This window comes from Carlito syrichta, unplaced genomic scaffold (genome assembly GCF_000164805.1).
Source record: "Carlito syrichta isolate Samal-C Ts95f unplaced genomic scaffold, Tarsius_syrichta-2.0.1 Scaffold308187, whole genome shotgun sequence".
NCBI classification, from domain to species: domain Eukaryota; kingdom Metazoa; phylum Chordata; class Mammalia; order Primates; family Tarsiidae; genus Carlito; species Carlito syrichta.
The window spans coordinates 381,114-401,055 of record NW_007252283.1 but is presented as its reverse complement, the minus strand read 5'-3'; the positions used below and the strand labels follow the sequence as shown (position 1 = coordinate 401,055).

The window sequence follows — 19,942 nt, the reverse complement described above, 5'->3', positions numbered from 1 at the left end:
CTTTGTGCTTTCTTTTGACTCGTGTGAACTGTGACTGCCATTCTGCTTTACAGCTGGGCATGACCTAAACTGGTAGAGAAGAGGCTCAGATTGTAAGGAGACCCATGTGGAATGAGGAGTGGGGGTGCCAGGATCCCTGTGAGCTGGTGCACCCACCAGGATTAGAACTCCTAGTGGTGTAATCAGCCCTGGATTTAGGGAGCCCGCATTCAGGGAGCAAAGTAGAAAGTGATTGAACCTAAGTTGTAACGTAAGAAGGAGGGAAAGACAGATGCAAACATTTTGAGCCCTGGTAAGCCTATCAGGGAATTACTAAATAACTCAATCCCAGGGGAATGTGGAACATGGCACAAATTCTAAAGAGAATGCATCTATGATGATAAATGCATCTTAAGCTTTTTGTTTAAATATGAATTTAATTAAACAGAACATCATAACTGGCCGTGTGATTCATGGCTTTACGTTTCAGAACCAACTGCTACCAGCGATAGCCTGTGCGACATAAGGACAACAACTTGACCCACTGGAAATTCATGATTCTTGTTTCCATCACAGCAGAACACGTCTAGAAATCCAAGGGTTTGGGATAGAGGCAGGAAGAATTTGGGTTTGAACAGACTCTGCTCAATACCAAGTCCTTGACAACACAATCATGTGCAAATACACAAGTAGACACGCAACGTGAGGCTGGTAAAAATGCTAAACGTGCAGACAAAGAATGAACTGTCTTTGGGACTGACAATCGGTTCAGTCTCCCCAGACATCTGGTCACAAATCCTGTTCCGAAAACATGTCGGCAAAGACAGCAGGTGACGGGCTTAGAAGCATCTCGGAGCACAGTCAGCTGGGAACAAGGATTGCCACCCACCGCAGGCCATATGTTTCCGGTTTCCACTCGCAAGACTGTGTGCCGCTGGCCGATGGCCGTACGTTAAAGAGGGATGTCAGGTTTTCTTTTCTGTCGGGGTCCCAGCCTCTGTCTTCCTCCTCGCGGTGGAGTTTGTCTGAATCTTGCTTTTCCCAGGGCTCGGCTTCTTCTGTTTCTGGTTGTTGTTTTGAAGGGATTTCAGCCCCAGCATTTTACAATACTTGTTACACTGGTGCAGTGCTTTAAACTGATCGATGAAGGTCATGGAACAGTTGCCTTGAAATCCTTTGTACCTGTGAGTTTGGGCAGAAGGAAACAACTTGTCAAAACAGGGCACTTCACCAGTTTAAAAAGGAAAAATTGAAAGAGGAAACTAATGGTGCGTGGAAAATACATATATTCCTATTTTAGGCTAGATGGCCACATGGTTGATGCAACTGTCAGTAAAGAAAAGAACAAAGACTATGGAATTCAGTCAAGGCAAAGCCCTGTTGACATACAAGATCAAACTCTGTGAGGATACAAGTCCCAGGTGTCCCCAGTTGCAACGCACAAGCATATGACTGACCTTTTCCTCCTGGCCTTAACAATAGTGCTGGGTCATTCTGATAAAACTGAGATCTCTTCGGGATCTGAAAACCACCCCATCCCACCCAGAGGCTCTGAATAAAGAACTTTTAGAACTTTGGAACTGAAAGAAATGACTGAATTTAGACCCTTCAATTTTACAGCTGAAGGAATTTACCTGAGAAGTTGTTGTCGAACTAGCCCAAGAACACAAAACAAGCTGGTGTGAGAGATAAGAGTCTTTCTGCTATGGCAGAGCTCTCTATGACATCCCAGCTTGTCCTGGGAGGGGAAACAATCTTTGTCTCTGGCCGAGCCTGTGTCTCCAGCAGGGATGGAGGGAGGGTGACCCCTGGCCAGGAGTAGTCGCAGGGGCTATCCCTTTTGGTTGGGACATTTAATACTCAGACTGTAAGTGATCATGTTTTCCCATCCTGATCACGGCAGGTGAGGGTCCTCCCTGAATGAACAAGAATTCAGACCGCCAAGTCTCTCCAGTCACCTGCAGATTTATCAAAAAGCCGGCTAAAAGCTCAGGCCTCCTGGGCTCTGGGCAGGATTTCTAAAAGTAGGCTCTGGTGGTTTGTTTTGTAACTGGAAAAGTGACCCTGCAAGTCTTCCTGCCACACACCAGCAAGTCCCCAAGTTCTCTGAGCACACACTGAGTCCAGTCACAGCTCCTCCCAGAGCATGGTAGAGCCCGGGTGAACACAGCACCAGGCAGAGTCTGGTAAACATAGTGCCAGCCACATACTCTCCTATGAGTGGTATCTTCTTGAGATGTCCCAGTGGCCTGCCTTCTCACCACAGGTGAGCTCTCCCATGGGAATAACCACCTGGAAGCAATACATACACAAACCTGGGCAGTCCACTCTGCTCCACTCAGTGCCATCTCCGCCTCACCCCAGAGCGATGGCTACAAAACATGGCTCATGTCCCTGCCTGCTTAAAATCCCATCGCTGTGAAGAGAACAACAGAGCCAGGCTCGGTGGCTCAGCCTGTCATCCCGCGCCTTTGGGAGGCTGAGGTGAGTGGATTGCCTGAGCCCGTGGGTTCGGGACCCGCCCGGGCAGCGAGACCTCATCTCTACAATAAATCAAAAAATAAGCCGGGCATGGTAGCGCCTGCCTGTAATTCCAGCTACTTGGAAGGCTGAGGCGGAAGGATCGCCAGAGCCCAGCAGGTCGAGGCTGCGGTGGCCGGGAGCGGCCACTGCACTCCAGTCTGGGCGACAGAGTAAGACTCCAACTCAAAAAAAATCCACAAAAAAAAAGAGAACAACAGAATTCCCTAAACTGCCTGCAGTCCCGTGCTGTCTCCCACCTGCTGAACTCCCTACAGTCATTAGAGTATCCGAGCTCCCTTCCTCCAAGAGTCTGTGCCCACGTGACTCCCTCTGTATGGAAGGCTCCTTCCTCCCTGTTCTAGTCAGAACTGAACTCACCTTCAGTTCTCAGCTCAGTTGACTTCCTCCAAGAATCCTTTCCCGACCTGCCGGACTAAGGCATGCCTCCCATCACGGACGCTCCTGGACTGTGCACCTCTCATGCGTGGCATGGCCACACACAGTCTGACATCTGTGAGTGGACGAGATGGCTAATGTCTATCTCTCCACACACTGCATACTCCACGAGGGTAGAGGCCAAACACTCTCTGCTCGCCAGTATTCCCTCAACACCCAATCCAGCATTGAGTAAACGGGAAAAACTCAACAAATAGAGAATGATTGAAGAAAAGATTGGAATGCTTTTATTTTTGTGGTCGTTCACTGTTTTGTTTTTTTTCCATCTGCTATTCTTGTGTTGATCTGCGTTAGTACTGTGTCCTGTGAAATACAGTCTCATGGGAGGAAGGGACAGTAAATTTCCTGCCCCCCCCCCGCCATCTACAGAATACCTAGCCAAGTACGACAGAGACCGTAGAGAACAAGGAAGACATTGACTCACAGTGCTTGTCAGTCAGTGAAGGAGACACTTACCAAATTATTGCAATGAAGTGTGATAAAAACAAACAATGGACCGGGCTCGGTGGCTCAGCCTGAAATCCCAGCACTTTGGGAGGCCGAGGCGAGTGGATTCCCTGAGCCCGCGGATTCAAAACTAGCCTGGGCAACTTGGCGAGACCTCATCTCTACAATAAAATAAAAATAGCCGGGCATGGTAGCACGCATCTGTAGTTCCAGCTACTCGGAAGGCTGAGGCGGAAGGATCGCTGGTAAGCCTGGACCGTAATTAGTGGGCTCTTTAAGCTTCCGTCAGTTTTCTCGTCTCCAAATAATGACAATATCTACCCATAGGGTTGTTGAGAATTACAATCTATATAAAATACCTAGCTCATGGCTAAGCGCAGGGGCTCAGCATGTAAGCCCAGCACTTTGGGAGGCCGAGGCAAGAGGATTGCCTGAACCTGGGCAACTTGGTGAGACCTCATCTCTACAATAAATCACCAAAACCAGCCTGGTTGTGGTGGCGTGCGTCTGCAGCTCCAGCTACTTGGAAGGCTGAGGCAGAAGGATCGCTGGAGCCCAGCAGGTCGAGGCTGTGGTGGCCGTGAGCATGCCACTGCACTTCAGCCTGGGCGATGGAATGAGACTCCAACTCAAAAAAAAATGATCACTGCCAGATAAAGGAGATTGGCAGGAGATGTGCTTTGGATCCAAGACTGGTGACTTAATTTGCAGGGCCCGGTGCAAAATGAAAACATGGGCTCCTTGTTCAAAAAAGTATTCAGACCTTCAAGAGAGTAATAGCAGAGCACCAAACCAAACACAGGGCCCTTGTGAGCGTGGGCCTCTGTACACACCCCTGAAACAAGCCCTGCTGGGTGTGAAGGAGTTCTGGCCACTTCTGATTAATAGGGCCAAACACAAATTGCCCAAAAGAAGTCTGCAGTCCTGGCATGGTACTGATTGCATAGCATTGCTTGATGTGATTCAAGCAATCAGGCCTCCTTCATTTGCTGGTAGAGCCTGGAAAGGTCAGCACACCTGGGATGAACGGGCGTGGGCCTGTGCTCTTTTCCCTGTGCAATCCAAGCTGGCTTTGAAGCTCTTAAGGGCGTGAAAGGTCTCTTTCCCCTCTGGAGCTAAAGCAGCTACAAATCCAGCTACCTCCCTACGCCCTGCAGGGGAACCGCTCTGCCTCTGGGAGACCACAGTCCATTTTCTGGTGAAAAATGCCTTGGTTTCTAAAAGTCAAGCTCCCTGGTTGAAGAAAAGATCAACCAAATAGAGTTGAATCCAGCAGAGCAGGAAATATTCCGCTGCTAACCATATCATTTTTATATCTCTATCTTTTCCTCTGCGGGAGACCCAAGAAAGGCTGAAATGTCAGCCTGTCCATTTTCCTTCATGCCTGAGCACTCCCTGGTGAGCAGGAGGCCAGCGGGGCCTGGGTTTGACAGACGTGATGGAAGCCCTAACCCCAACTTCTGCTGCGGGAGGCCCTGGATGCCTCACACCAATTCCTGAGTTTCTCAGTCAAACCATGAATATCACGGGCAGGTGTAGCTTCTGTGTTTCAGAACATGGGAAACAAGTCCCAGTTATCTGTGTCGGGACAGACTTTTAAACATCTGTGTCGGAACTCAAGACTTTTAAACATTCAAACATCTAGTCTCTGAACGGAAAAAGTAACTCATTTATACCAGGACTTTCCAGAAAGATCGCCGGTCTCTCCTTAAGCACTGTCTTGTGACCAGGAGTTCCGGCTAGGTGATCAGCGGACCCTGACTCATGATTTCCACATCTGGAATGGAAAAAGCTCAGTCTGGTCAAAGGAGCATGACTTCTGGATGGCCCCTAGGTAGAGCTCTTGCAGGAATAGGTTCTGTCCTTTCCTTCCCTTAACCTCTTTCCTTAGATCCTTGTAGAAAACCAGAGCCAGACAGCAACAACTTTGGATTTTACTACAGATGGCTGCACATGGGTATGCTGAAGCCTAGAGTGAAGACGATTTTGCACAGTCCAGAAACCCCTTTCTCAGCACCTGGTCCCCAGCTAGCGGGCCCTCTCTATACGACAAGCAGGACTCTCTCCAGCTACTCCTGCATCTTCTTAAAGACCATCTTCACCTCTCAGGATTAGGGGTGTGTGGGCACACCTCTCCACAGACTGTGATTTCTCCCAGGATGCTGCTTTATGCCCAGAATTCCTTTTCAATAAGGTCAAGGAGGCCAGGGAATGGACGCCAGCCCCGTCCTCACACTACCTAATCTTGGCCAGGCTCTCGTCTCTCCATCACATTTCTGAACTTCCCTTTGTCTCTTTGTCTAATTTTGGACTCTCAACTTGGCCTCTCAGAAATATTGAACTTCCCTTTCTCTAGCTTTCTCAAGTGCAGACTTTTTTTGCTACCCAGCATCTACAGAATTAAAATCTTTCACCTTTCTCAGTTTGGTCTCGGTCTCAGCCAAGACGTTGTGCTTCTGATTTCACCTGTTGTTCTCACAAACTGGTAGCTGGTACCAAGGCCACTGTCCTTGCCCAGGAAGAAAAATAGGGCAACATCCTTTGTGTCCCTAGACCAATCAACTCCAGATTTATTCCAAGGATCTATGTCCAATGACGCCAAGCTCTCGTCTACCCCAGCAATGGGAAATGCAGGCCTCCCAGTATGTAACCCACCCTGCATGTTACACGTGCCATCCACTGCCCCCAGGATTGAGTCTGGAGTTTTAGGACATCTCTGCAACATGATCACCATTGCAGAAACATGTGACTCTTTTTCTCACTGGATATACAGCGTTGAGAAGTATTTCGCCCACCCCCAAAGTTATGTTCTTTACAGAAGCTCAGAATATGACCTTATTTGGAAACAGTATCATTGCAGATGTAATTACTTAAGATAAGGTCTCACTGGAGCCCTTATCTTTGAGGTGGGCCCTCAATACAATATTACCAGTGTCTAAAAAGACGACGAGAGGCTGGGTGTGGTGGTTTCTGCTTGTATTTCAGTCCTTTGGGAGATTGAGACTGGAGGATGACTTGAGGCCAAGGGTTCAGGACCAGCTTGGGCAACATAGCAAGACCCTGTCTCTACAAAAAAGTTTTGAAAAATTAACCGGGCATGGTGGTATGCACCTGTAGTCCCAGCTACCTGGAAGGCCAAAATGGGGGGATCATTTGAGCCTAGGAGTTCAAGGCTGTAGGGAGCTATGATCGTGCCACTGCACTCCAGCCTAGGTGACAGAGTGAGACCCAGTCTCAAAAAAAAAAAGGAGAGAAAAGACACAGACACTGGGGAGATAGCATGTGATAATATTGGAGGCAGATTCAGAGTGACGCCTCTATAAGCTAAGGAACATCAAGGGTTGCCAGCAAACTCTGAAAGTTGGTAGAGGGGCTTGGAACCAACTGTCCCTCAGAGCCTTCAGAAGGAACCAACCCTGCCGTCACCTTGCTTCCAGCCTCCAGAACTGTGAGACAATCCATTTCTATTAAGCCTCAGAGTTTGTGGTCATTTGTTACGGCAACCCCAGGAACCCAATACAATACTTAATACAATTCCTCTCCTTTTTCATCCTCATAATGGATGACACAGCCTTTCAGCCTCATACAAAACTCACAAGCTGACAGCATGGTGACCTCTCTCTCAGCATATTTGCTCATAGCACCCCCGTGCAATTTATTGCCTTCAAACACACCTGGAGATCATGGGTTGCGAAAGTCACAGAAGCTTCCCGTTCTGGCCGTGTAGAAGAAACCATGGTTCTTGGCTGAGCTTAAAAAGAAGTTCGTTTAAAGGAACTAGGAGAGGCAAGAAAACCCTATGGAGCTTTCCACATTTTGGTCACCCTTTTAGAAGCCAGCCAGAAGCTGCTTACAGTGGCTTTCCCTTGATTTCCTCTCTGAAGAAAATATTCATTTATAAGGAATGGCTCTAAGGACAAGGAATTCAGTGTGAGGATGAGGGTGAGGAATTGAAACAAAGCCCTAGTTTGGTACGTGAAATGTATGTATAAAATAAAGCTGGGGCTGGGCATGGTGGCTCAAGCCTGTCATCCCAGCACTTTGGGAGGCCAAGGCGAGAGGATTGCCTGAGCCCCAGGTTCAAGACTAGCCTGGGTAACGTGGTGAGACCTCATCTCTACAATAATTTTTTTTTAATTAGCCGGGTGTAGTTCCAGCTACTTGGAAGGCTGAGGCGGAAGGATCACCGGAGCCCAACAGGTCGAGGCTGCGATGGCTGGGAGCGTGCCACTGCCCTCCAGCCTGGGCGATGGAGTGAGACTCCAACTCAAGAAATAAAAAATAAATAAAGTCAGGGCTGAATTTATGCTTTGGCAGAGTAGATTTACAGCTGCATGTAAGGGAGGGACACTGGGGAGGTCTCTGCCCTGGAATCATCTCATAATTCCTACAATTTCACTCTTAACTCTCATCTTTTCATGTGTATTCATTGACTTCTGATCTCTTCTTCACTGAGTGGGCACCAGCTGGTTACTTCAGGCACCATAGGGGAGTTCAAAGGGGGATTCATAAGCAGTGTGACTCTTTCCAGAAGCCAGCAATCTTATAGGGAAGACAGACACATAAACAAGCATTTACGTGATACCGTGAGGAAGTGCTGCGGAAATCCAGAAGATGCCATTTTTCCTTCTGCCTAGTGGATTTTAAGAAGGTTTCATGGAGGAAAGATAGCTCAGGGCTTATCTGGTGGAGGGAACCGCATAGATCAAGGTTCAGAGGCGTGTTCTGAGCAAGAAAAGGCATTCTGAAGAGAGACGCAGTTGGAGGGCATTTGTAAAAAGGTTTCAAAACCAGGCTGTGCCATTTTTCCTGTAGGTTGGCATCTCCCAAAATATGTTCTAAGCAGTGAAAGTCCCACAAGATGTTTTGAAACTCTGTGCTCTAAGTGCTGTGAGAAATGCAATGTAGCATCTCTCCTCACCCCTTGGACACTCAAAATACACATCAGCTCATTAAAGACTCTGTGAGGTCTCACACTAAAGAAACTTCCCAAACTTGTTCAAACTAGGCGTTCCCCACATTATTTGACAGCGGAAATCAAGTTTTCATTTAATCACTTTGAGAAGTCCTCCTTTAAAAGTCGCTGAGTTTTTTAGGGCGAGACTGTTGTAACGTGCCCAGATCTGTGTTTTCTAGAGAAGTTGTATGCTGATGATGTCTATGGGGTGATCTTCTTCTCTTGGGACAGGTGACCTTCAGCAGCCAATCTTTTTTTTTGTTTTTTTTTGAGTTGGAGTCTCACTCTGTCGCCCAGACCTGCTGGGCTGATCTCTGGGCTCCAGCGATCCTTCCACCTCAGCCTTCCAGGTAGCTGGAACTACAGGAGCGCGCTACCACGCCCGGCTAATTTTTGATTTATCATAGAGATGAGGTCTCACCAATTTGCCCTGGCGGGTCTCGAACCCGCGGGCTCAGGCACAGCAACCAATCTTAACGAGCACCGTGGTCCCGTGGTCCAGCCACCACCACCCCTCCCTGGGCCAGTAAGGGAGCCTCTGAACAATTCGCCCTTGCTTTCTACCTTCTCCAGACAAGTGAGGGTCAGATTATGGTCAAAGAACGGCTCCAATGGTTCCACCTCCCTCAGAACAAACAAGCTCCCTCCCTCAGCTCACCAGCCCTCTCTGCTCCAGATCCTGCCATGCCCTGTCCTCCTTGCCCAGCACTATGGCTCCTCCCTCAGGCCTCAGTTTAAGCCACAGCCCTGGCTGTCTCCATGGAAACCAAGTCTGGGTACCATCTTCCCTGCCAGTCACTCTGGCTGGAAAAAAGCAGAACACCCAAAGTTTCCTCCTTTTGCAAAGAAATGAGAGAAGAGAGGGCAAAAGCGCCTCACCCTGTGTCTGGTCTCTGGCTCCGCTAACAAGAGTATTCCAGAACCCCTGCGCACTTGCAAGCTTCCTGTTCTTGTGTCTTCTGGGGGCTCTCCAGAACCAGAAGGGTTTTGTGATGTGAGCCCTAAGGAAGAGAGTGCAGAGAGTGGCCCCGTGAGATGGAGAGAAGCATCATCTAGTATGGTCCATTCTTGGGGTCCCATGAGTCCTCGCCCCATGAATGTGCAGGGAACATAGAGTCCACTCCCCAGTATCTGAAACTGCAACTGACGCTGAGGACAGAGACAGCTGGGGTGGGAGGGGGATGCTGGAGGTAAAACACCCGTCAAACAAGCCGTCTAAGATTTGTCCACTGTCCTAATCCTCAGCGCTCTGGTTCCCAAAGGCCCGCTGTTGTTTGATCTGCAGAGAGTTCCCCATTTGGAAGAGCATCTGGGCTGAGGTTCTGGGGCGGGAGAAAGGAGGATAAGGGTGGGTAGAAGCAAGGCGACATTTCCAGTGTGTCCCTGGTTGGATGGTGCTGATGGCAGAGCCCTCCATCTTGACAAGCTCCGAAATCATTAGGGAGGGCATTCATTTCTCTGGAACAGCACTCCACAGTGAGTCCCTCACTCTTCGCCTGTCTGTGGGCTCCTTCCCCTCTGCCTTCAAACAGGCATCTGGTTCCCTTAAGACAGAGAGACACGCACACACACGCCACGCCTCCTTTTTCGAGTCCCCTTCTAGATGTTTCCTTGTCTTCCATTGACAAACTGTTTGAGTCCCTGGCATCGGGGCCGCACATTACCTGTCTGACCTATCATCTGGCTCCCACCACTTCATCGGCTTTGACTTTCCTGAAGGCACTGATAATCCTTTTCTGGGCAATTCTGGTCTCTACCCAGTCCTGTCCACTCAGGCTCTCTGTGACCCCTGACCCTCTCGGCCATCTGTGCGTCTTCCTCGTCTCGTGCCTCCCTGCTTCTGACCAACAGCCAGCCCTGCAGTGGGGTTTTCTCGAGTCTACCAGGCTTCTCTCCACCTCTCTGCTCAGACGTGTCTCAGAAGCTGGATGACAAATGACAAGGAGTCCTCGGGTCCTGGGAACAGCCTGGGCTTGGAGACAGCCAGGAGTAGGGTCAGGAGTGGGAGGAACCCCATGGCTCCCAAGTCTAGTCACTTCAACAGAGCTGTCCAGCCGGGCTCGGTGGCTCAGCCTGTAATCCCACGCTTTGGGAGGCCGAGGTGAGTGGATGGCCTGAGCCCGCGGGTTCGAGACCCGCCTGGGCAACTTGGCGAGACCTCAGCTCTACAACAAATCAAAAATTAGCCGGGCGTGGTAGCGCGCGCCTGTAGTTCCAGCTCCTTGGAAGGCTGAGGCAGACGGATCGCCGGAGCCCAGCAGGTCAAGGCTGTGGTGGCTGGGAGCGGCCACTGCATTCCAGTCTGGGCGACAAGAGTGAGACTCCAACTCAAAAAAAAAAACAGAGCTGTCCTTTGTGAGACTTCTGGGCAGAGGCCAAGAGACTGCCGTGCTAGTCCCCGTCCCCCGTGGAGGGGATGTGTCCTGGCTGACTCTTGGCCTCAAGACACTCCCCACACACCACACACGCTGAGAGCATTACTGTAGTATTGTCAGCCTTGTCAAAACTGCTCAAATGCACACTATCCCCTTCACGGGTCTCCAGACTTGAAGTCAAATAAATCAGCCCACTAACTCACTACAGAATGGCTTGATCAGATTTAAATGGAATGCAGGCCACCTTCCAGGATAGGTGGCAGTGGCAGCAGTCTGGGAAAGTGGATATTTGGGGTATAAAGGTGTCCTTCTCGGGTCCGTTCAGCCCGCGAGACTGGTCCGCTAACGCCTGGCACTGACGAGTCAGCTGAAATGTTTGATGTTCTTTGGTGACCCAGCCCTGCTGTGAAAGGCTCCTAAGCGATGTCAGGAAATCCTGTTCTGAAGTCCCTTTGCTTCCGCCCCTCCTGGCAGAGCCATGCATTGCTTTAAATAGTCTGCCTGGAGTCCCCACTCACGCACACAGGACAGCTCTGGAGTGTGCTTCTTGAAGATGAGAGATCCCATTTCTTTCAACCCACAAGTTTGGTCTGGTCTTTCTCTCCCCATACAGGCGTGCCTGGGTGAAGCATCCCAGGTGGCTGCCGTCCCCTCTGTCTTGTCTGCAGGCACTGAGGGCAGAGCCTTTCTTCTGGAACACAGCTCGGCTGAACATGGGGTCTTTTTTCATCTTCCCTCTTCTTCATGGCCAGGGCCCAAGGCAGACACGCACACGCCGGTGGAGTCTGTTTTCTCCAGGCGACTGCCCTCCCCTGTGTCTGCTTTGCGATGTAGGGTCCTATCACCCCACATAGGCCCTTCCCAGGGAACAAGCCATTCAGGCTTCTGTCCAGGGTCTCTTGAACGTGCGACCACGTCAGGGACGCCTAACACAAGCCACACTTTCTCAAGTCACACTCGATGCTGGCTGGCAGCCACACCGAGGGGGTGGCCTTTGCGGCTGTTCATGTCAATGTCATTTTGGTCCAGCACTTACTGACTGGGAAGACATCTGCTCATGGTATTTCTCTCCATCTTACTTAAATTCAGCAACGTGAAATTGGTTTTTGGGGGGGGGCAATGTATTGGCTCTGGTGCCCTCTGGTGGCTGAATCACAATCTCTCCGTGTCCCCCAGGAACTCACTGGGGGCTGGGGAGATCAGGTCTGTTCCCCTGCACACGAGGCTTTAGATGGGTTTGGAGTTGGTTAGGTTAAATTTCCAAACCTCCATTTATAAGATTAGGCATCTTTCCTGGTCTACTTCAGAGAACTCTAAATGGCTGAGCAATTTCAAATCAGAAATGTGTTCAACAGTCCAGTTAGTATCTTGGGTCTATCCAGAAAATAAATTATTGAATGTTAAAAAAAAAAACAAAAACTTACTTGTCATGCTTTGTAGCTGGAAATTTCTGTACTCAGCATTTGCCAAAAGATTAAGCGTATACATTTTGACATATTCATATCACTGTCTCCCAGGAGAAATAAGATGTGCTTCTGTTTCAAGAATCATACTACCAAGTAAAGTTGAACTAAAACAAATATATCACGACAGTTCTCTACTTACTCACAAAAATAGTATCACAACCTTTGACTTCATCAAACACGAAAACAAGACAAGTTGCATTTCTGGGGTATCGACAACCAAATGTGTGGTCCTGGCTGAGACTTATGGGAAGATTTTCTTTACATAACACACAGGGCACCACTGTTCCTCACGATGGTGCCATTCCCCGCAGCTGAAGGCTGCCAGACGCCAGCCTTCATAGAACTTGTAACGCTTCCTTCTCAGCATGGATGAATTAAGCTTGCACACGGTGCTTGCTAAGAACCAGGAGAATGAGCTCCATCAACCCTGTTCTTCCTTCCTCCCATCTGCTCTCTGGAAGCTCTCTGCAGTCTGCAACGTCCTCTTTCCTTTCTTCCTCCTGCTTCCTACCTGGACTTTTCTCCTCCTGTCTGCAAAGTGCCTTTGAACTTGAGCCCTTTCCAAGTCTGTCACCATCTGCAGCTTTGGTGTTCACTGGAGAACTTCTTCAATCAACTCTCCGGCATTGAGGACCTGGCCCCTTGCCCCCGGGGTGCTGGCCCTGTGTCCCTTGCTTCCCGACTGGTGCCTGTAAGTAGGTGGCCCTGGGCCCTGCCCCTCCTTCTCACCCATGAAGTGAGGAGGGTGGACATTGTCACTGGGTTTCGCTCCAGAGCAGAGAGGTCTGGGGAGTCTCTAGAAAGAGTTCCCAACCATCCTTACCCCGTGATTGGAGAAGTTCCCCTTCCAACGGTTTTGCAAACTGGGATTCCAAGATATGTTTCTTTTGAAAGAAAAACGTGGCTTAAAAGTACAGTTTAAAGAAAAGTTTCTAAAAAACATTGAATCCCTTCCAAAGCTCTCAAACACGTTAAAATTCCCTTCTCTCCCATCTCCTGCTCCCTGGCCTCTCCTTGGGTGGGAAGGCAGTAAGTCACTAAGTAACACTTTATAGGCAGTAAAATATTACACTTTATATTTTGCACTGGCTCCAGCCATCAGCACTTTTAATGGGTCTTGGGCAGCTGTCCCAGGCTAGATAAGTCACATTAAAACTGAGAACAAAACTAAGGGATTGAATTTCTTTTTAAATTAGGAGGGGAAAAAATGGTGCCATTTGAAGCTCTCAGTTGGTTTGGGTTCCTGGAAACTGCTGACATGCTTTTAAAAGATGTCTTAAATCATCATGCTCTTAAGCCCATCTTAGCTTTTGGAACTTCTTAGACAAGTTTTTTCTTTGTTTTTGATAGAGTTCTTCTAAATAATGGTATAAAATGTGTCTACACTGGTGTCAGCCTGAGGCATGAGGAGAGAAAGGAAAGTAATATTTGTCCTCCAAGTTCTGGGGGCTAGATGCAGATGATGATGGGGAGGAGTTCTCAGGGGAGGCCTGAGTGTCCCCATTCTGTACATCACCGGCTTTGAGAACTTAGAGTCGCATGCCCACAGTCACACGGCTGATACAGTGACAAGCCAGCACTCAAACTGGGGCTGGCTGATGCCTGCATTTGCAACGCCCAAGAGCGGTCAGGCAGGCTGGAAAGGAAGGTTCCGCTTGGGAAGTCCTTCTGGAGTCCAGAGGTCTACAGCAATAGGACACTATACAATTTATCCTCTAAACTGGGGACACTTGTCCAGAACAAATGCTCAACCGAATGAGATGTGAGGACATCGGCATAAAATGGTACTGTCAAGGGGAAACGGTGCCATTTGGTTATCCTCCGCGTAAGACAGGCTTGACAAATTCCTGTAATGCCAAGAAGCAAGGCTACCACCAGGAGAAAAGAAAAGTGCCAGGGCCGGGATATGAACTGAGTCTCTCTCTCTCTCAAACCCCTGTTCCCATCTCCCTACTATATCACAACCACCCCCAGCACGCTCTCTCAACAAGCCCTGGGCCATGCCAAATTCGCTGAAGCGTATGATACTCAGGGCTCCAGTCGGCTCGGGGGAGAAGCTTGGAGACAGTTCCAACATCAAACTTTATCATCACTGATCCACATCGTGGAAAGTTTCCAAACTGCATCTTGTTTCCAAAACCAAATGGGGAGCTTCATACCATCAGTGAGAACTTCATGAATCAGACACACTGATCTGGAGGTGAAGAGGAAGAATGATCCCCGTTCTACCCTTTTCAAACTCCTCTACTTCTCTCTGTCCTTCATTCAAGCTGAAAAGTAGCATATTTGTGAGAGCAGTGATGCTGAGGATGTTGTGAAACAACCAGAAAGCTTGCACAGAGAAGTCGTTCCCTGCGGTGGGAGAGTAAGCTGTATTCATCATGCCATTATTCTCTATTTCTGATGCTTGGACCCGGGGGCCTTATTGGTCCTGGACAGGCTGCCCCTCTCAGGGCCACCAGTTCCTCGAAATAAAATGACTGCCTTCCGGGGAAGCTTTGATGCAAAGCCGCCGATCCAGAACCCACACTCCCACGACCTCCTCTAAGCACCCCCCAACCCTCCCACCCCCCACTTCCCTGCCACACTCAGGGCCACAGTCTTCAAGCCCTAATCACCTCAGGGCAACTACCAGCCAACTAGAAAGAGCCGCGACGCCCCAGAGCCCGCTGAAAAATTTCAAACCAGCCGATCCTAAGCCTGCTGACCTGACCTCACCCATGCCTTCCCAAAGAAGCCACAAGAAAGGTTCCTGCCTGTGTCCTCACCTCTCTTCCTCTGCCTCCTGACTGACCCTGGTACTTTCCCATGCGGCCCCCCGGGTGGCATGGTGCGACCCCTCCTTGTGGGGGAACTGTGTGTCACAAACTAGCTTTCCAGTGGTAATCATCTCCCAATCTGTTGGCCTCACCATACCTGATAACAATAAATCCCGACTCTTAAAATAAGCCATCCCTTCCAAGAGTCATATTCCCCCTTTTCCTTCTCCCTACAGATGGTCTTAGTAAATGGGACAAGCAGGAGCAAAGGCAATAGTAGCTCCAACACAGAATTTCGTTTTCACCAGGAGTCACAAATGTCTGGCTTTCTCCTTTGTGGCGGTCAAGTAAAGAAGCGAGAAGAGGCAGTTTGTTCAAAAGATATCGGCCGGGCGCAGTGGTTCATGCCTATAATCCCAGCACGTTGGGAGGCCGAGGTGAGAGGATTGCCTGCGCCCACGGGCTCAAGACCAGCCTGGGCAACTTGGTGAGACCTCATCTCTACAATAAATCAAAAATAAACATAAAAAATAAAAAGATACCCTGGCAAAATGTATCGTAGCATGATCTGGGCATGTCATACACTGAGTGAAACAATGCTCTAAATTAGGAAAACAAAACCATCGATAACAACACACAACTAATCACAGCTCTGCAATAGCCGTTTGTTCCTGTGATATTCATCCTGGGAGCCTGTCAGCTGCCTCAAGAACTTTTAGGGGAAAAATAGATTTAAAAGATACAAATGGAATTCATTGCACTCAACTGCAAAAATAATTTTTTTTTCACAGAGGCTCAGAATAGCGACGATATGAAATGTAGAAGAACGGAACATTCATGGTTAAAAGGCATCCCACTATCGCTGGCATCCCTCTCCTCCCCCATGGCACGCCTGACTCCTAGTCATCAGTCTCGAAATGTGTTTGCAAGAATTCTTATCTGTTTCAAATTTAGGAAGCAGATGTGTTTCCCCGCAAGAACAAAGTTCATAAACCTTTCATGTAAGTGAGAGAAATGAACTGGATTCATCCCAAGAACACTTATCATCCACCAATGGGAACAGAAATCCACTCTGCCCACCTCGGCCTGACAGTGGAAACGGAGGCCCTTTCACCGTGGGAGGAGTCTAGAAGCCCTGGGTTCAAGGAGGTGCACTGCGGCTTTCCTTACTCACCCTTTAGCCAGCGTTGCTATGCCAACGTCAGTTAGCTTCATTCCTACACCTACAGGAAGAGAGAGCAAAGACGGAGTTTGGGTTACTAGGGGTTCCTCGGAAAGGACGAGCCATCCATCCCCCAGGAAGGGGGAGTGACTCACACGTTCCTCTTTGGTTCAGATACGCGTCTAGATTCAGAGGGCATAGGGGGGAGTTGGGCCTCGTGCCAGCAAGCAACTCAAGCCCTTTCAGCTCTAGAAATGGCATCCTCTCCCCCCACCACGGCCCACCCCATCCCGTGACAGAGGTCCGAGACCCGTGGCTTGTCCCATGAGCTCTCTTCCCAGAAGCACTCGGACTTCACCTTAGGTCGGTCTGGCCTCCCATTCCTCAGTGAAAATGGAGGCCCTTTCACCGTGGGAAGAGGAGTGAGTATGGGCTGGGGTGGTTAATGGCAGCAGTGAGAGAGTTCAAGGCGGCATTTGTTCAGTTCAAGGCCAACTCCAGACACGTGATTTCCTATCTCCATAAAAGGAGTTTTCCCATCCAGGACCGGAGATTTTCTGGCTCAGCATTAGACCCAGGGAAACAATCCTGAGTTGTATGTAGACTTTGAACCAGTGGCCTGGGAACCCTGACATTTGGAAGGCACAGTCTGATCCTTTGACTCTTATTCTCATCTTTCCTCAGTAAACCATGGTGAAAGGGAGGCACCAAGACCAAAACAATAAAACAGCTACCTGAACATCCCACTCCCCTCAGCAAAGAGCCACGGGCATCCCTGGTGGACTCCCAAACCCAGAGGAGTCATTTTGCATCTGCCTTTCCAGCAGGAACAGCTGAGAGGGGGAGCTGGGAACTAGGAATGGAAAGAGTGGACCATCCTACTTTCTTCCACCTCAAGGGAGACAAGAGCTACCATCCGCTTCAGCAGCAGAAAAGAGCCACCCTCTCTCACTCCACCCACCCTCAGCCACATCCTTGACCTCTCCAGGGTTCAGCAGGAAGTAACAAAACCTCCCTGATGCCCAGAGTGTGAATGGCCTCCAAGCCCTTGCCAGACTCTCCATGCCCCCACCAGCTACCAATTCCGTTCCTGTCTCCCTAGGGCGGTAACTCTGGGCACTTGCTTCACACCAGGAGGTAGACCTCTGCCAAGACCTCACCCATGCGATCTAGAGGGATGATCGCAGGCCCGCAGTGCCACCCACCAGTGTGCCTGCACCTGACAGACACCCGGCCTGGGCCTCACTTCCTCTGCTCTTGCCCCTGACTCTTGTCCTCCATGGGCTGGGCTGTGAGCACTGGTATCCCTCCCTGCCAGCAGGGGACCTGCCCACAGAGGGATCTGGCAGCCTATAAACTGGTCTGGGCTGTGGAAGAAGGAGCCAGCATCCCCCCAAAGGCACCCACGAGGACCTCAGATCTGATGACAACCTAGTTTTCCACGGCTCCCACCCCTCTGATCACTGTTTTCTGAGGCCTAGAAAAGGAAAGCAGAAGGGTCAGTGCTCTGATTCAGCAGTGTCCACCAGGAGCATGGCCAAAATCCCGGCCATTTGCTATTCAGACTGGCTAGTCAGACAGAAGCGATGAGGCCTGCTTCCCCGCATCTGTGAGCTAAATTAGATGCGGCACTTTGGAGAAGCCAGTGAGCATTCCAAAAGCCTCTTTTGCAGTTGGTAACCAATTCATCTCATCCTTTCAAAGCTGCTAACAACTCAAACATATGTAGAAATGCTTCCCATAGCTTGTATTGAAGGCATTACGTTTTTAAAAAAAAAAATTGCAAAAGCCCTCTTCGGACATCTTGTTTCATGGAAAATGCTGTCTAAAAATCACAGCTCTAAGCTGCCTAGAAATCCGATTTTAAAAAGTCATTTGGCAAAAGATTCTTGAACTTGGGGAATTGCTTTCTCATTTCTCGCAATTACCAGCTGTCACTTACAGTTTAGAAAGATAGGATATAATTTTTCAAAGGAAACTTCTCCCTCTTGGTTTAATAATTTGCCAGTCATTCAACCAAGGAAGGTTATTAAGAGTCTCTAGAGAGTAGGAGAGTAGTAAGTTAAGTTCTAGTATCAGCTAACAAACTGAGTTGGGCATATTAGTAGTCTGTAGGTTGTTTCTGATGGAAGGAAGGAAGTTGGCAGCATTCAAAGTTTGTTCTCTAGAATTTGAGTTTTGGGGTTTTGGGGGTGGCACCTTCTTAGAAACCCTGGCAGTCTCATGAGGTACAGGTCTTAAGTCCAAATCTTAGGCTCACCTCTTACTCCACAAACCTGGTGACACAGAGACCCGCTAATGTCTGTCCATATTGTCACAGCCCCTAGAGAAGGACACGGGCTCAAGTACTCCTGTACTTCCCCAAACAGTATTCCTGAGAGCTAATAAAAGGTGCACTTCCCCTTATCTCCCATGCACTCCCAGTAAGTAGCTTCAGGGGATCCTTGACTTCCCTGTAGTCTATGCCCCATCAACTAAAAGATGCAAATCGCCATGTACTCCCTTTTCTTGAGTGGTTATAAGTTTGAATAATATAGTATCAATGTAGTCGTAAGTCTTGTGATTTGAATAGCTTTGCATAACGCATGATGTCTTAGGCTTTGTAAACTCCCTTTACTCTATGGCAAGTTTGATTCATGCTTCTGCCGGGCTGTTCTGATAAAAGCTATGAGATACCTCTGATATCGGCTCCAGGAAGTCTGGACCAAAAAAATGTCACCATCAATAAATGCTACTGAAACTCAAGTTCTATACATTGCTCTGCTGGTCACATGGCTAATGTCTAGGTACTAACCACTCTGGACCTATAAAAGTGAGTCGTAAAAGCCTGGAGTGTAAGCAGAACCATTTTAGAAAGACCTCAAGTCTGGCTCTGCTCCCTGGATTCAAACTCAGAAATAAACTTCTTTCTACCAGTTCCCCGCCTTGATTTATTAGTAGACCATAACACTGGCACGATCTTATAAACAAGCAAATAAAGCCAGGAGTGGGTAACTTGTTAAGAGCCCAAGTTCGGGTTTGTTTGTTTTAATTCTAATTCTAATGTCTTAGTCAAATTATAAAAAGATTACTTAGAGAAAGGATATGCTATCTCATGCCACAATAAAAAGAATGTTCCCAGCAGCAGAGTAAACAAATACCGTTACGAAACACGGCATCACCGCATTAAACCATATTTACCGAGAGATGCAATATTCCACCATGGTTGTTTTCTAGTGCCTGGAAGCGAAACTAGCTGTATGTGAAGTGCCATGCTGTTGCTTTGGGGTAGGAGAACTATATTTAATACAAAATTAATTCTGAAGTCGAAAAGATAGGGGCACAGCAACAATTGCACAGAGTCTAAGTGGAATAAACAGTTGTCTGTTAAGACCGTACTTTGCACATATGTGGGCATCCGTGATGTCTCTTCAGAGAGTGAGCAGCTACGTCTGCCTTAAATTTGCAGATCGACCCCCATCTCCAAGCCTGTCAAGGCACAGTTCCCAGCTGGCTGGCACGGAGGCCTCAGGAGAGTGAGAAGGTGGAGGAACCGCACACACACGGGACAAAGCCTTCTGACCTCAGGAAGCACGTGGAAGGGTCAGAAAGGAAATCTCTTGCAAATGTGTTAACTTGCTACTGAGTGGGAAAAGCTTGGGATTCCGAGTCAGAAAATGTGGACTGGGGTCTTAGCCCCCTCTTCGCACGACCTGGTCGCGGAAGCCAATGACATCACTGTCTCCAGGCCTCAATTTTCTCATGTGCTGACTGGAGATCCTAATGTCTTCTTTGCGGTGCTATTATGAAGAGTAAATTAAAATGATCAGAAAAAAGGG

General features: G+C 48.8%; 1 protein-coding gene across 1 annotated transcript in view; it reads right to left on the bottom strand.

The window, feature by feature from the left end:
- Positions 1-888: 888 nt before the first annotated feature.
- ALPK2 (alpha kinase 2) overlaps positions 889-19,942 on the bottom strand; it is a 131,179-nt gene continuing 112,125 nt past the window's right edge. Inside the window, exons 11-12 of the mRNA XM_008065201.2 lie at positions 16,137-16,185; positions 889-1,161 (exon numbers count right to left, since the gene is read on the bottom strand). Of these exons, the coding sequence (XP_008063392.1) occupies positions 945-1,161; positions 16,137-16,185 (266 nt within the window). The 3' untranslated portion in view covers positions 889-944. The remainder of the gene's footprint in view (positions 1,162-16,136; positions 16,186-19,942) is intronic.